Raw genomic sequence first — 16,702 nt, 5'->3', positions numbered from 1 at the left:
ATAAAATTATTGACTTAAATCGCGTTAGTGAATAATGGAATTAAATAAGTCAAATACGAGAATGGATTTCGAATACGTGTATTTCATACACCCACTCTTTGTGTTCTCCCAAATTCTAATCTTCTGAATTCTTCATGTCCCTATCTTTTTTCTCTTTCCAAATTTATTTCACTGGATTATACTCCTTGAATAATATCTTCAAACCCTAATCTTTCGGATTACTGCTTATACTCTTAATACTTCTACCACTATGGGATTTGAATCGACAATTGAATCTCTGTGCCAATATGGTATGGCAACTCGAACTGATATACGTACGTATAAAGTCCTACGTTGTAACTGACTGTATTTCATACAATCGTTGATCCAGACGAACGGTCGAAGAAACGAAGAGAAGTGAAGAGAGCGAAGCGAGACGACACTCAGTGGAGGAGTGTGAGTCAACTCGATCTACTCAAACGTTAATCGAAATTTATAGTCAGAACAGAAATAAGCTACAGATATGTGATAACAGCATAAGAAGTGCGCTCATATAAAAACAATCAAGGTTGATAAACGAATAATTGACAAGGTCAAAATGGGAATCAAGAATTGATAAATTGGCCTGCCCAAAAGCTAGAATAAGCTGTGTGGGCTTAACATAGCAACAAACACTACACACTATATAGTAGTCATTAATCAAAGAGTTAAGTTCTAATTGTCTTGACATTATTTTTTTAGTGAATCGTCAAAATATTACTTTTATGTACGGTAAAAGAATTCGATTTTTGTAGATGTTTTTAAGTCAAAAAGCCTGCTGTAAACGACAACTGAAAATTTCTTAAATAGCTAGTGTCACACTTGAGTGGAAATCAGGTTACTTTCTTTAGATGTTATTTAAGACTTGTCAATATTTCAGTGATTTATCAGGTGCAAATTTTTTGTTAGAGTTTTAAATCTCACTTTAAGTCGTGAGAAAAACGGGTTTTCAATGTTAATCTTAAGGAAAACATGAGGATTCAATAGTTGTGGATGAAAAAATCAATTTTTGTCTCATTCCCCCCCCTAAAATGTTCGCTAAATTGATCAATTTAGAAAGTTCGGGGTGTTATTTATAGTATCAAAAATTTTGTGTGCGAATGTTAGGTTAATCATCTTTGATGTCACTGGTCCCCCTAAAGCAAGGGCCTCTTATTCTCGATCTAACGGTTATTCCTAATCCTTGGCTAGTTTTAATTTCATGACTTACATGTTAACGGATTGGTTTCCATACTATCAAAATATGTCATATTATGGTGCTTGTGGAAGTGAAGTATTTGTATTTCAGCTAGAAAGTGACATACATGCCAATGTTTACTCTAAGTATACATTCGTCGACCACTATTTTTGTTTTATTTACAGTGAACACTTATTATTCTGTTGTAGGAACGCATAATTTGAAGAATGAAAGATATAACTGGTTGTGTTTGTCTTGTTACGGGAGCTACTCGTGGTATTGGTAAAGGCATAGCAGTATCATTAGGAAAGTCTGGAGCTACAGTGTATTTAACTGGACGAACATCAGTGCCGCTTAGTGGCGGGGTTGGCGGTAGTCTCCAGGAAACATCAGATATCATCAACAACTTTGGTGGTGTAGGTATCATTAACTTTTTACATGTGATACGATTGTCCTCTGCACAAATTTGCTTTACTATTTGCTGTAAATATGGTTTTCAAGATTTGCGTTCTATGTTGACATACTCAAAGGCATTTGAGGTAACTATACTACCTGAATCCATATGAAAAAGTCAAAGTTTTTCTCCAGTCCGTGAAGTGATTCTCCCACGTTGCGAGATGTTATGTCCTCACCTCTGAAGTTCTAGATTGTTCTGAATGTTATTGATCAAGCAAATAGAATTGTGCATCCTAGGTTGTAGAATGCATCAATCATTTGAACAGTGATAACACTATCTGTCTTCACGTCTTAGTAGAATAATACAGGCACGATTCTAGTTACAAGTCAAATTTCTAACAATATTCACTTATAAAAGTCTGAATTTCGGACGTTTCTCTTTGTTAGAGAACGTGGAAATCAATAAAACCAACTGTAGAAACCATATTATCGCCCTAAGGAATTTCACTACTAAGTAGATGGAAATGGAATACATAGACTCACTTGTTTGTTGCTTATGCTTTACATCTATGTCTTCATATCGCATGTATTTTTTTAAACTTATGACGTCATTTATTGTTGCGATAACTCGATACTCAATGCTGGCTGGAATTGGAATAAAGCTAGAGGTGGCCAAACCAAAGCGTAGAATCAGCCTATTAAGTTATTTACTGTTGATCCAAGCCGTGTTCGTAGGTGCAGACTACGGGGTTAGGGTCTACGTGATAGTCGTGATCACCGGTTGAATAACTTGCATGACATTGTTCAGAATCGTGGTGATGGAGATAAGTTCATTCCTCGTTTTTTCTCAGATCTCAATTTTCGACATTATTTTGCGCTTTCCGTTACTCGAATTCTTCCCTTTTCAAACCATTTTGTTTAGTTTTAGTCCCACTATTATTGATTCTAATATCTTAACACTCATTTTATTGGTTTCACTTCGTTATGCTGAACTAATGTAACAACTTGAGCAGATGGTTATTTGTCCTAAATGTTATATTGGTTATGACTAACTTTGTTGCTAATCCAGTCACCCCTAATTATACTGTAATGTAACCAAATGGAGTGAATTAGTTTTCGTTAGCCATCAAAATCAAATCCTGCTCATGCACAACTATTAACTTTAAATTAAGACAATGCCTAGTTTAGGTAAGTAATTTATTGTTTTAATCTTTTTTCAATGACAATAAAAAGTGTTTATTGGAAGGCAAATTATTTTTTCTCTACTGCACATTTATATCTTAGAGTGATTATTGAAGTAGTACCATTTCAAGGTATTCTTTTTCAATCGTTATTATTTTCAGAAAGCTATTCCTGTTGCGGTTGATCATTCTAATGAAGATGAAATAAAAAATCTATTTCATCAGATTGATCGGGAACAAAAAGGTCGCTTAGATATCGTGGTCAACAACGCATATAGTGCTGTAACATTTATACAAAAAAATATGGGGAAACCTTATTATGACATTACAGACAGATCTCCAGGTGAAGCTTGGGATGTTGTTAATAATACTGGTCTAAAGAATCACTATATTTGTTCTGTTTTGGCTACGCGAATGATGATTGAATACCAGAAAAAGTTAAATTCAAGTTCAGCTCAACCTGGCTTGATTGTAAATATCACTTCTATCGGTGGAAAAATCTATCTTTTTAACGTGGCTTATGGAAGTGGTAGGTCACTATTTCTTTTGAAGTTACTTGAAACTTATCTGCTCTCATTATAATCATAGTCTATATTTTTACTCACTATTTATATATGTATATATATATATATCCCTTAATAACAACTTTCATATCACAGCTATACAAACCCAAAAATGATGTTTGGTAAAATAAAGACACCTTTCTTTTCCTTAAACTCTGAGAGTCGACTGAGTAGTACACTTCATATAACTAGCTCCGTAGGAGCAATTGGATCGACAGACACACATGGATGTGGCAAAATCAGGCAGTTTGTCTTTACTTGCGGTTCTACTGACTATTCCCAGAAAACCTAAATGGGACATTGAAGTAAGTCCCCCGACTCTAGCTGAAGTTCGAAAGGCTATAACTAATCTGAAACGAGGAAGAGCAGCTGGTCCAGATGGATTGGCTCCAGAGGTCTTTAAATATGGTGGTCCAATTTTAGCGACTAGGTTGACTAATATTTTGGCTAAAATCTGGGAGTTGGACGTAATCCCATCTGACTGGTCACAATCACTGATTGTCCCAGTATATAAGAAGGAATCGAAATCATCCTGTTATAACCATAGAGGGATTAGCTTGACTAACATAGTATCTAAAATACTAGCCTCAATAATTATCAGGCGCCTAACTAAGACTCGTGAACTGCAAACACGAGAAAATCAGGCTGGCTTCAGACCCGGTCGTGGCTGCATCGACCACATATTCACTATTCGTCAGGTTTTAGAGCACAGACATGCAGACTATATTGTTTGATGTCGTTGTTCATGTATGTCTCAACATATCAAACACACTTTCCGAAATATATGTTTTTGTTATTTAATCTATTCCAAGAAGCCTACTAGTTGTTTATCAATCTTGCCTGCCACACCAGTCTTTACCAGCTTTTGAAATTTTCTGTTATTGAATGGGGGTACGATTCGCCAAGTACGTCATCGTATAGCAGAACAATATCCGTCTTGGTTGAGCGAAGATGAAGTAAGGCTGATTAAGAGTTTTATTAGTGGTCACTTAATGGACATAAAATTGACTTAAATAAAGCTTTTCAAGTTATTCACTGTACTCCATCAAATTTACCGCATGCTTTTGTATATTGCTGAAGCTATCGGAATCTATGTGCATAAGCCTAACTTAAATTTGTACAACCATTCTCTCTACTTCGGGCATCTGTATAAGAATGACTTTTTGCTGAACTTTGATTAACTACCATCCTCTCAAAAACTATTTAATAGATTTTCTGATACCTTTCACTTCTTTATTTTTGCATATTCTTGGCTATTACACAAACACTATGAAATTTACGTTTTATCGAAATAAGTTGTTAATTCGATTGTGAAATATGTAATTTAGCAACTGTTTAGCTAAATTCTTTCAGTTTTTACAAATAATTACTTTGGTAATTGTAATCCTCCTTCCACTCACACAAATAATCATTTGGTACTATATTACAACCACCCTGAAATCCCCTCAGAATAGTTCTTCAAAATTCTGTTTAGCCGAAGTAGTTAAACAAGTTGGCTGTTTGTATACTTTACTACTAACTTTTGTCCAACTTTTTTTTTGAAAGTCTGAGTTTTTATCAAAACATAATTTCAGGTAAAGCAGCACTAGATCGTCTAACTCATGATATGGCGTTCGAATTAAAAAAGGAAAATGTTAATATTTCTGTTGTCGGAGTTTCTCCTGGATTGGTTCGTACAGAGCATATTCTTGACGCTGCTTCTAAAGGTTCTCTCACAGTGAATATAGAAAACAGTACGTTGGTGTATTTATGTTTTAATATTGGTTTGACTTTACCTTTATATTCTCTAAATACTTTCTGACCACCGTAGTGTTTGGTATAACGTATATCTTTGATTTCGTTTTACCTTAGACTACGTGGTTTTAGCTGTTCAAATGTTCGTAAATCCATATACCTACTTTTGAAAGATTTGAAGTGTTTTCTGTAGATTTCTTATTCAAGTAAGTCTTTTTGCTTTGATAGTGGATATTTCTAGTAAATAAACCTGTATTCAGACCAGAACAGAAGCTGTAGTAGACAATGAACATTTGAAACTCGGTTGTATTTTTATTACTTACTGAATAAACGAAATCACATATTCGCTTTTCTTATCTCATAGAGTCATAGTATCTTTTTGAAATGTAAAACAATGTAGTGAATGCACTGTGGTGCTTGAGAGAGTCCCCAAATGCCCTGGTACGGCTGAGGGTGGGGAGATTCCACTCTCTCTCTCGAAATGCTTTTACATAGCCACGTGTATACAGCCACTGCTAGGAAAGTTATACTCACTGCCTTCTCGTGGTGGGGTGTTGTTTACGAAATTGAGAGCACGGAAAGCGAATATTCAGCGCTTTGATTGGGCTGGTCGATACAGAGAATTCACCTAGGGTAGTTGGAAAACCCTGATTCCAAACCAATGGTGCATATGGGCTCCAATATCCTGAGGGAATAAATGATGTATGAACTAATTGTTGGTCACCAGCTACCATCGAACTTTATCTCTTGACGTTGCTCCGCTGACTTGTGGATCAGACCTTTGGGTCGGAAATTCCGGGTGTGACCCTCTAAGGAAACCACCTGCTTCAGTTTGGGCACCTGGGCAGTATCCAGCCCACACACAAATCAGGTGACTTGTGTGGCTCATATGTATTCGGTGCCCCTTTGTACCAATATTAATGTGTTTAAATAAATAAATAAAATAGACTGACTAGTACTAAAGTACATATGTCATTTTGTTAGTGTGCATTGCCACTTAAGCCTTCTCAATCGATATACTTTTTTTTTAAAAAAAAACTAACTTTACTTACATTCCCTGTATATCATGTTAACATTTTCACACAAACAGTCCGCTGAAATGCATCCAATTAACCCAACACTGTAGAGCACTGTATTTGACCTAAAATGTTAGCAGGTCTTCAGTCAGAAAATAGCCTTGCGACTCTGTGCTTGTCAAGTTCCATCGTCAATACCTATCTGATATATCAGAGAAACTAATGGTTAAAGAATGTTAGTCAATCACCTACTTGATTTTGTATAGAATTCGGCTTCTTCGTGTTACTTGGTCACCAGTACTGACAGCATGAACACTAACAACTAACGGAGTGACATAGTCAACAGTAGTCTTGATCGAACAAGTAACATAGGTTCTTGAACTTTCAAATTAGCAAGTTTAATGCTTTATGGACATTTTAATCTATATTATCGTCTAATAAAATCTTCACATGTTCGAATAAAATATTTTTGACTCATCTGAGAAAGTATAGTTTTATGTCATATATTTTTGAAATCTCAATGTAATCACCGTTTAATTTGTTAAGAAAAATCATGTCAAACCTTGAAGCTAGTATCTACATAACTGCATTTTCCTCCTTAAATTTCTTCCGGCTTTAATTATTTTTCAGGTGAATCTCCTGAACTAGTTGGTCGCGTAATAGTAGGTATGGCTGCTGAATCGCCTAAGAAACTACTTTCTCGGTCAGGTCATATATTCTTTGTCAGTGATTTAGCTGAGGAATACGGTATACATGAAGATTGTGGTCGAGAAGTCATGAACATAAGGTCTTTGAAATACCTTCTTTCATATAGAGGCTACTATATTGCTAAATTTATACCCAGTTTTATTCGAATACCAGAATGGTTATTCTATATAATATTAAAATATAGATGAGAAATTTTTTATACAGATTTCCAGCTTTCTTTTAGACAATCTGATAATAAAACATCCATTGATACGTACTTTTTTTCAATAAGTTACTTTTCAGAATAATCCTTGATAATATTCAGGATGCTTTGTACCTGATTCTTCAAAAATAATGATTTTTTTTCTCATAATTTCACGTCTTCTACTTAATTATGTCGTTGTGTTTACACTATAAAGTTCCGTCATTCAGATAGAACAAGTTTTTATTTATTAATAATCCAATGATGTTTGTCTAGGTCATCTTTTTCACTCGTAATACTGGTACTATCTGAATTATTCCTGATTAGTTTGTTTACGAATTTTAGAATAGTTGTTCTTTTTAAGTAAGAAAATAGTAAAACTGTAAGTAACAGGACGATAATTATTAGTATAAGGGATTGTAGAATTTTCACAGTTTAAATCACGAACCGATCATATCTATACTACCACTGAAAGCTTGGAAGCACCGAACGGCTGTTTTGTCCTAGTATGGGACTCCTTAATACACGATAATTATCAAAGTTAGAAATCAACACCGTTAAATCCAGGCTTTAGTGGTTTAGAAGTTAAACATTCACGTGCGGGACCGAATGTTCTGGGTTGAATTCCAGAGTCCGGTGTTGTGGATGCACACTGATGAGGGTTTTCATTCTAGGATGATAATTGCTGGTAATGTACGATAGAATTGTGTGAATCTTTTTTGTTTTTTGGCTGGCACTAGTGCTACGACTCAGGAATATGTCTTGAAATGATTTTATCCTGCTGTTCCAATGTGATATTGCAACTTATCGACACAGGTGTGTATGAAATTCTACACTGCATATGACTGACCAATGCTAACGTCAATAAATCAACCAAAAATCTAAAGACCATATGACTCCCTGTTTTTTTCCCACATGGAAAATTTTAACATCGTTATTCAACTGTACCGAATTGGGAAAGTGAATATGCTGTGGAAATAACTGTTCTAAGCCTTTCTTTAATCAAATTTTTCAGAACCGTTATAGCTATGTACTTAATTCACATATAATACATTAAAGTATACTTAGCGTCTGGATAGTTTTTCAATATAACGCCGCCATAATCCTTTAATTGTGAACTCATGTTTTAATACTGGTAGTCAGTTTTGAATGCTAGTAGTGTAAAGTTTTGGTTTGACTGATGTTTCCGAATTTCAATCACAGTGCCCGAAGTTTCTTGTGAACTAGGTTAATGATCTTTGGGGTCATAATGTGCAAATCAACTGCTTTCTTCTGATCTCATTTTGATTTGAGTTATCGGTTGGCAGATTCTGTGAAAAGCCACATAAGTTTTTCACTCATCAACCACGTTGATGAACACTTCTTTAACAGTAGCCTGAGGTAAACTTATTCTGCTCGTCAGTCAAACAAGTCGCGCATCAATTTCTTAATCCAAAAATTTCATGTATCAGTTAGATTCTTATTGTTATTGATATTCTGTTGGCCATATCATCCAGTATCTAATTTTTAAGTGGTTCATATAAACCTCTGTATTTAGTAACAGCTTTGTGAAGTCGAAGCTTTGACAACCCGAAAATCGCGTACTCAACAGGGAGACAGACACATATTAGCATTTAGAAAGAAATGTGATGTGGTTTTAAATCCAAGACTTATTACCAACTGCTTGGTACCATAAATGTTTCCCTAAAGTTGTTTTTTCTTATCTCTACTTTTGTATTTGCTTCTCTATAGATAACCTATTACTCATTTTTTATGACTAATAAACCTTTACCCAAACAATTCCAATGGCTTCACTCAGAGTTCAGGTTAGTTCCGTAAATTGAGGAAGTTTATCTTACGCCGAACAGCGTTTTACGAGACAGTATTTTATAATGCTACTTATGATTACTTTCCTATATTGTATTTCGATATTGGCCGTAAGTGGGAAGTGAATAAGATGCGATAACGCACATAATGAGGATAAACAAAAAAACGATGGAGTACTTTAGAAATGGAAAAGTTTCCTGACCTACTAAAATAATGAGAATCATTCTATTTCTAGTATAACAAATTGTAACTGATTAACTGGCTAGATCGATGAACACAAGTCAATATCACCATACATAATAGTATTATCCTGAAATATGTCACAAAGTTGTGTAACGATCGCTTTTTTATCAAACGAGAGTTATTGGGAAGTGTTTATTTACTTCTGCTGAATGAAGTGTAGGAAATTACTCAGTTCATAAGTAGTACCAGAAACGAAGGAAGATTTCCTTTAAATGTTGACTATTAAATAATAGTAGATGACTTTAGGTGACTACCCTGTAACCATTCGATAATGAAAACCGTTGACCGTATTCGGTCAAGACACAGGTATGAAATTAGGACAGCTTGGTGGTTAAAACTACAGACTGAAATAGCAAGGTCCCGAATAAGCTGTTTTGTATTATTATAAAAGTAGTAACTCCGAAGGTATGGTGACATTTTCCGACTTATATGGAACCTCATGATTATTATAGTACTAATGAAGGTAGTTGTCGGGCGAAATACTAAGCGATCGGAGGAGCGAAAGATAATCTAGCAAAATTTACCTAAAAGTTCTTGAATAAAAAAGCCATAGTTCGTAACAAAAACATTATAAGAAACACAGTGGCGTTAGATAGTTATGGAGAGTAATTTAATCTTAATACAGGAGCTAACTGAAGAGGTGGTCAGTAAATTTGCCACCATATATAAAAACAACTATGACCCCAGTTAAGGCTAGTGAAACACTATAGTAAAGATCATATAAAGTACAGCAACAATCCAATTCCCATTAGAAACCCAACTTAGTCAGGAATCTAACAACTTGTGATAGAGCGGCTGTGTTTCCATAGTTATCGAGGTCTAGTAAATACTAATTCGATGCATATTGATATACAGCACAGAAATAAGCGCTTGTTCCGATAAGCCCATGAATTTAATTAGCAAGAGGATTGAGAAGTAGGGTGTACTGGCTAAATCATCTTTCATTCAATTGCCTGTGTAACATACTACCTAGTTCATTTTCAGTTTTTTCATGGCATTATAAGTATTTAAAAATGAAAATATATTTCAAAGTCCTTGTGTTATAACAATATGATAAGAACAAATCAGCAATTAATGGACGAGAGGTTACATTATCTCTCTGAGATCTCCATCCTATGGTTTGGACTTATTTATCCAACAATAGTAGCATTGCCAATATAGGGGATTGTTGGATGTGTGATTTTACATCACGGATTGACTTCAGCTAGACAACCACTGATAACTAGTTGGCACTGGTCCTAGTATGGGACTCCTCAAATGGGCTTTCTGGTTTTCAGTAGTTATGTAACAGTCCGTGTTGTGAAACCACGTTCACTAACGTTGTCAATAGGATGTTGAGATCAACTGCATATTACTATTCCTTCACTCTCGAAAAATGCTTCCATTTGATTTGAAGTTGACTATACTAATGCTACTGAACATAACCTCGCCTTACCAATCTATCTACTGAATAAAATTTTGCACTGCGAAGTAGACTCTCGACATTAGTTAGGTCTTAGCAGATTTTTAGAGTATTTGATTAGCAAAACAAAGTGTATTCCGAAATGTAAGTACTAAAAATAGTCACGGTAAAAAAATTCCAGTCAGAAATAACGTTATGATTGGATCCTATATATATATATATATATATATATATATATCCTTATTTCACCAATGAAAATCCAAAGAGAAATGGCACTTGTGTTATTCCAACTACGTTCTGTATCACGTAAAATATTGTTTAACAAATTGGATTTGACCTCGTACTTTGTATCCGTCGTGAATAGAATAATAAAGCCCAATAAATTCGCTGTTCTGGACAGTAATGAATTTCGGGAGCAAGTCTGTTAGAATATTTATATCTCACATCTTACAGTGAAACAAGTTGACTGTTATTTAAGGTTTTGTATTTTTATTATATATTCATAAAATTGTGACGGCGAAGGTTTTGGTTTAGGTGATAATGATCGAACGACAATTGGTATTTCTGAAGAACCAGTAGCTACTTATTGCTTTTACTCAATAAACTTTGATATTCTGCCATAAATGCCTCATCAGATGATTCAGCTACCGGAATGGTACTGATTTCAAAAAAGTTCGGAGAATATTTAGGTCAATATTGAGAAATATCAGACTGTCAGGAAAAAATATAAAACCTTTCTCAAAACAGCTCGTCCCTAACAGTTTAATATCTCTCGACGTTAACATAAATACTTCCTAAATGCGTCTACACAATCGGCGGCTTTTACCTAATAGTAAGAATACAATAACATGACATCGTGAACGAATAGGTCTTTTGTTCAATGTAACGTGATAAAATTATGTGTAGAAGGATACTAGCCATTTATCAGGGAAGCGAAATGCCCCAGTTTTTTGTAAAATTAACATATTTTAATTTTTCAGAAAAGTATGTGATGGAGATATAGGACTGCGAAGCAGTGATAATTTGTAAAATTGTACGCTATATCCCATACTTCTCCAGGTGATTTCATTCATTCAGAATTCTCACTCAGAAACCGGTCCGAAACACCCAAAAAAACAATTTCATTTCCGGTTTCATTAGTCGAGAATTTAAACGTTTGGGTAAGTTGTACTAATTAAACAATTTTTCTACATATCAGTTTTAATTAGCAAACTCCACTGTTTTCAACTTACCAAGTCTACGGAAAGCTAATATAGTGTATAGTAATTGATCTCTCAAATTAAAAGTCGTCTAGTTTCCATAAATCATATTATGTGAATTCATTACTGAAATCAAAGAATCGTCGATAAATCAACTTGTTATTCAGTGTTGGGGAAAGTCTATATCGATTCCTTCATAAAATATCTGTGCTCTTATTGTATCGGATTTTTATTTGAAGATAATGAAATAATCATAGAAATCTTTAATCTTGTTAATTTAATTTCGTTGTATCTTCCAGACAACTCCATCCAGTTTCTGACTTATTTATTTCAGTTAATAGTTTACTGAATCGTTCTTTAATTCACCCCCCCCCCAAGTATTATGCGTCTCTTATCATTGTGATCGGTCCATTACAATATTATTGTTTAATGTGCACAATCTAAAATTGTTAACGAAACTTCTATAGAAGTTTTTACAATATCAGAAAGAACTTAACACCACGTGATAGAAGACAATGTTTGGAAAATTTGATCAAGTTGAACCATTTTGGTTTGGCGAATCATTAACTTGAAACTGAAAACGACATTATGCTTCCAATCAAACGTTATGAAATTCAACTAACCAATCATTCCGGTCAATATGAACTAACCAATCAAATTTCAACTGACAAAAGAATATTATTATATATTTTTTATATCTTGGTTATGTGATTAATTTGTGCAAACATGAGTGGGAAACTTCATGGTTGTGTTTGCCTAGTAACAGGAGCTACACGGGGCATTGGAAAAGGTATTGCGATGGAGTTGGGTCAAGCAGGAGCCATTGTGTACATTACTGGACGCACATTGAAATCTGACGGGAAAAATGTTGAGGGTTCTTTAGAAGAAACAGCAGAAACTATAAATAATTCTAACAGTGGAGGCGTAAGTTCTCAATTTGAATAAAAGGTCTGGACACAGAATTGGATGTTTTCGCCTAATTTCGTATACAATACTTTTTCATACTGTTTATGAAGTACCTTTTAAAAACGTAGGATACGTACTCTAAAAGCAAAAACCGTGAAATTTATTTGCGGATGAAATACGAACGTACTGGAAGAGTAAGGCTAACACTATGTATAAATCTAAAAATTTGAGGACGATGATGCTCATCATACCAAAAGTACTATCTGAAGTTGTTTCCTACAATAAAGACAAATTACTGAGCAATAACAATCTATTATTAAGTTTTATCTGTTGTTTTAACTAACCAAATATACGTTCTTTTTAAAACATATCAAGCCCTCACTGTCTCCAAGATCACGACACCTACAAATAAAACTATTCAGGTGTAATAGTGATCTAAGCATTTCTGTCTAATACAACAGTTTTCTGCCTAAATACTGAATTATAATTACGTTGACATCACAATTGTCTGATCATTTTTACCGACGAACTTTTAAATTAAACTGTTAGGTGATCACGAATGTTTGGTTCAAATGTATCTAAATCTACGTATCACTATTACCCGAAAATTTCGATTTCATAATGACTATATACGTCGTTTATATATTTGTAGAAATGCATACCAATAGCTGTTGATCATGCAGACGATGATCAAATCTCCAAATTATTTGATCGGATTGAACGTGAACAAAATGGACGTTTTGATATTTTAGTCAATAATGCTTTCAGTGCTGTTGGCTTTCTGCTGAACAATGTAGACAAGCCTTATTACGAGATTGAGAGTAAATCGCCAGGTGAAGCATGGGATATAATAAACAATGTTGGTTTAAGGAATAATTATATTTGCTCCGTTTTTGCCACAAAATTGATGATAAATTATCAGGAGAAGTTGAAAAGGGATGGTGTTAAAGATGATCATCTCAGGCCTGGACTAATAGTAAATATTTCGTCAATTGGTGCAAGGATTTACTTTTTCAATGCACCTTATGGAGCAGGTAAAGCAAACGATTTACTCGTTGTTCAAATAATTTCAATTTAACAATCAATCTGAATTAGGAATATTTGTAAACATTTTTGTGTGTACCAAAGTGAATATTAAAAATTGGGCTTAGAACTAATGGCCTCGATTAATCGACCTGTAAGGTGTATCTGGTACATAGGCTTTCGCTGAACATTCATCTTGAGTTGTTTTTCCTTATTCTCACATGTTGAAGAATAATCACAATTCATACCACTGTCTGAACAGCGTTCTAGTGTTCATTACTCTTAATGATACCACAAGTAAAATTCATCGAATCCTTTTTAATATAAGAATTTTGTACTTCGCCTAGCAGTAGTTCTCACGAATTAATTTCCCTTATAGAAAATGGTATTTGGGGTTGTAAACTGTGCTTAAACGTAATTTGATTCTGAAACAGTGCTATCATTTATATGTTTATATATATAATTGATATATATAATTTGATTCTGAAACAGTGCTATCATTTATCTAATCTAACATAAACCTAAAAATTATCCCTTCGTACTCTGAAAACAATGTATCCAGAACTCCTAGTTCTCGTTTCTGTTTGGTTTATTTATTTAACAATTAACTATCTGATTTATTCATATATAATAATAAGGGATTCATTCGTTGCTCTGCTGAAAGATACTTCTAATTACCAGTGTAGTAACGACTAAGAACGACGTGTAGAAATGATTTATTAGGTAAAAGACCTCTCCACAAATTTAAATCTTAAATTTATGCAACTAAAACTGGATGATCTATTTTTTTTATTTATGTACATTTGAATTATGTTCATGTTTCTGTGATTGAAAAAGATGAAAATTATTCAACTTGCGACTATCATGTAGATGGATTCGATGGTTTAAATAGCATGTTGATTATTTTCCGATGTTAAATTTCATTTGAGAAATGTAACGTTTATTTCCATACGAGCAAGCAATTTATAATAAAATATGGCTCGGAACTAATTATATGTTTAATGAATGACAAAAGAATGAAACTCACATTATCAGTTACAACCCCACAAATTAGGCTATTGATCTAACCACCGTGCTAATTTTTTCAATTAAGACCCAGATAAATAGAATATTTATTTCGATAAGAAAATTAATTATTTTGCCTAGAATAGTATCAGTGTAACTATCCAAGTTAATCGAAACCCACCACTGTGTTCCTCTTTCTCAGTGCCATCAATAAGTTGTTTACTGACTGGTTTATAGAGAAGTGTTTTCAACATGATCAATAGGCACTAAGTATATTACTTTTAGTAAATCACTGAAGTTCTCGTTTTATCTGGATATGAATAGGTCTTAAGGAGTAACCCATAAGAAGAAAGATGTGTCACACTATAAATCAAAACCTTATAAATCATGGTCTGTACGAGTTGACGGTAACTCCAAACCATAGTTTATTAATGGTAGACGATATACGTAACTGGACACTTATCCAAATAATCGGCACCATGTTTCATACCATATCTGAGACAACCTTACTACTTGTTTGGAGAACAACTCAAATATATTCTCTTAGTCTCATGGTCAATGGGAGTTTATATTATATTCTTATTTTACTTTTAATATGATAGGTAAAGCTGCATTGGACCGCATGACGTGCGACATGGCTTACGATTTAAAGCGGACGAATACTAATATATGCATCTTCAGTTTATGGCCAGGTCCAGTCCGTACGGAAACTGTAGTTGCAGAAGCTATTGGCGGAACCCTGAAACTTGGCGAAAAGATAGCTTTTAATTATGATACTGGTATGTGGATGGGAGACTAATTAATCTTATAATTGTTTATTTCCTATATGTACTTGGAACCGCAAGCATTTTCGTGTTGCTAAATCCATCTTGGCATTTTCTGGGCAGAATATGACGTCTCATTTCAAATATAGATAATTAACAATTTATGAAAAAGTCAGCCTTCCCTACTTGAATAATAGATAATCACTTAGATATTCGTTTTCGTGTGACTTTTTCGGTCTTATTTTATAAGACTGTAAGCTGAAATTCGTTGAATGGAACTTATTATACATGTAACTTACATGTATTTTGAGTATTATTCACAAATATCAACTATTTTTTAGGAGAAAAGAAACAACGGAGTGATCATTACAATAAACATTGAGTCATTCTGTAAAGTACTTATATAGTGCATAGTTAGAGGTTTTTGATAATCAGTACAGACTGTGATTAATGTCTTAACATTTTAACCATAGTTGTTATAATCTTAAACGGAAGGAATATCAACCAATGAAGTGAACTTTTAAAATCTGCTACTTCCTATTGATTCATGGAAGAGAAGTAATTTGATTTTTCAGTAAGTAATCAGAAATACACTAAGTCAGTTGATGAATTTGTCTATTGACTGTTCTTCAGCGTAACTAACAATCAAGTTTGAATTTCAAAGCAGTTTATCACCAATGTTGCGATCTTTCAAAGCTGTAGTTTTGTAAATTAAATTAACGTGTTAAACTATTATATAGTGTTTGGGTCTAAATTATAGACTGGTCAGATAATCCACTCAATGGTATATGTAAAATCCACTGTTTTTATTTAATGACAAAGCCATCCGTCCCACTGAATAAAAAAATATTTGTTTATTGGGTGTTTGCGTAGAAGAGAATGTAGTTGGGATCTGTGGAGTCGATTGTGTAGGATCGTATCAGATACTGTCAATGATATTGGCTGCTGTTTGTGATTTATCGGGATTTGATTTGAGATATTGATTGTCAGTAACTAGAATCCTACTCATTTATACTTTTCTCGTCGTCTTACGAATTTTAGTTTTTTTATTGTTGACTGTTTATTTCCAAACAACTTCAAATGGTAACAGTTGATGATGATATCTACTTCCGAAGTGATCGAATTTTCAGAAACCATTCCAACGGATTACTTTTCAGCACTGAAGTGATTATAAGCTTTTTGATCATTTAACGAAGTTTAATACTGCTTGTTGCTTTCTCATAATAGAAACCGGTAACTTGCAACATTCTATCCAGTATGATCCGTTAGCAATGAAAGACCGTTTAATCTTTAAATTTTACATTTGATATACCATTAAATTCTAATAGATCACGTTTAATACTAAATAGAAATGGTTACAAACATATGACATTTTCTTTT

The 16,702-nt window shown here is 33.9% G+C and overlaps 2 protein-coding genes across 2 annotated transcripts in view; both read left to right on the top strand.

Annotated features, from left to right (window-relative positions):
* Window positions 1-1,422: 1,422 nt before the first annotated feature.
* Window positions 1,423-16,702, top strand: part of Smp_171960 (putative short chain dehydrogenase) — a gene marked incomplete at both ends in the record, with an annotated part of 35,475 nt that continues 20,195 nt past the window's right edge. The window contains 6 exons of the mRNA XM_018788740.1: window positions 1,423-1,615; window positions 2,939-3,301; window positions 4,910-5,068; window positions 6,716-6,858; window positions 13,183-13,564; window positions 15,161-15,337. Of these exons, the coding sequence (XP_018654253.1) occupies window positions 1,423-1,615; window positions 2,939-3,301; window positions 4,910-5,068; window positions 6,716-6,858; window positions 13,183-13,564; window positions 15,161-15,337 (1,417 nt within the window). The remainder of the gene's footprint in view (window positions 1,616-2,938; window positions 3,302-4,909; window positions 5,069-6,715; window positions 6,859-13,182; window positions 13,565-15,160; window positions 15,338-16,702) is intronic.
* Window positions 12,351-12,569, top strand: Smp_114910 (putative short chain dehydrogenase; the record flags this gene model as incomplete). The annotated part of the gene is made up of 1 exon (XM_018788741.1): window positions 12,351-12,569. The coding sequence occupies one exon, from the start codon at window positions 12,351-12,353 to the stop codon at window positions 12,567-12,569; it is 219 nt and encodes a 72-aa protein (XP_018654254.1).

This window comes from Schistosoma mansoni, chromosome W (genome assembly GCF_000237925.1).
Source record: "Schistosoma mansoni strain Puerto Rico chromosome W, complete genome".
Lineage (NCBI taxonomy): Eukaryota > Metazoa > Platyhelminthes > Trematoda > Strigeidida > Schistosomatidae > Schistosoma > Schistosoma mansoni.
Note: the sequence above shows the minus strand (reverse complement) of the source record. Positions and strands in the feature narration are given on the sequence as shown.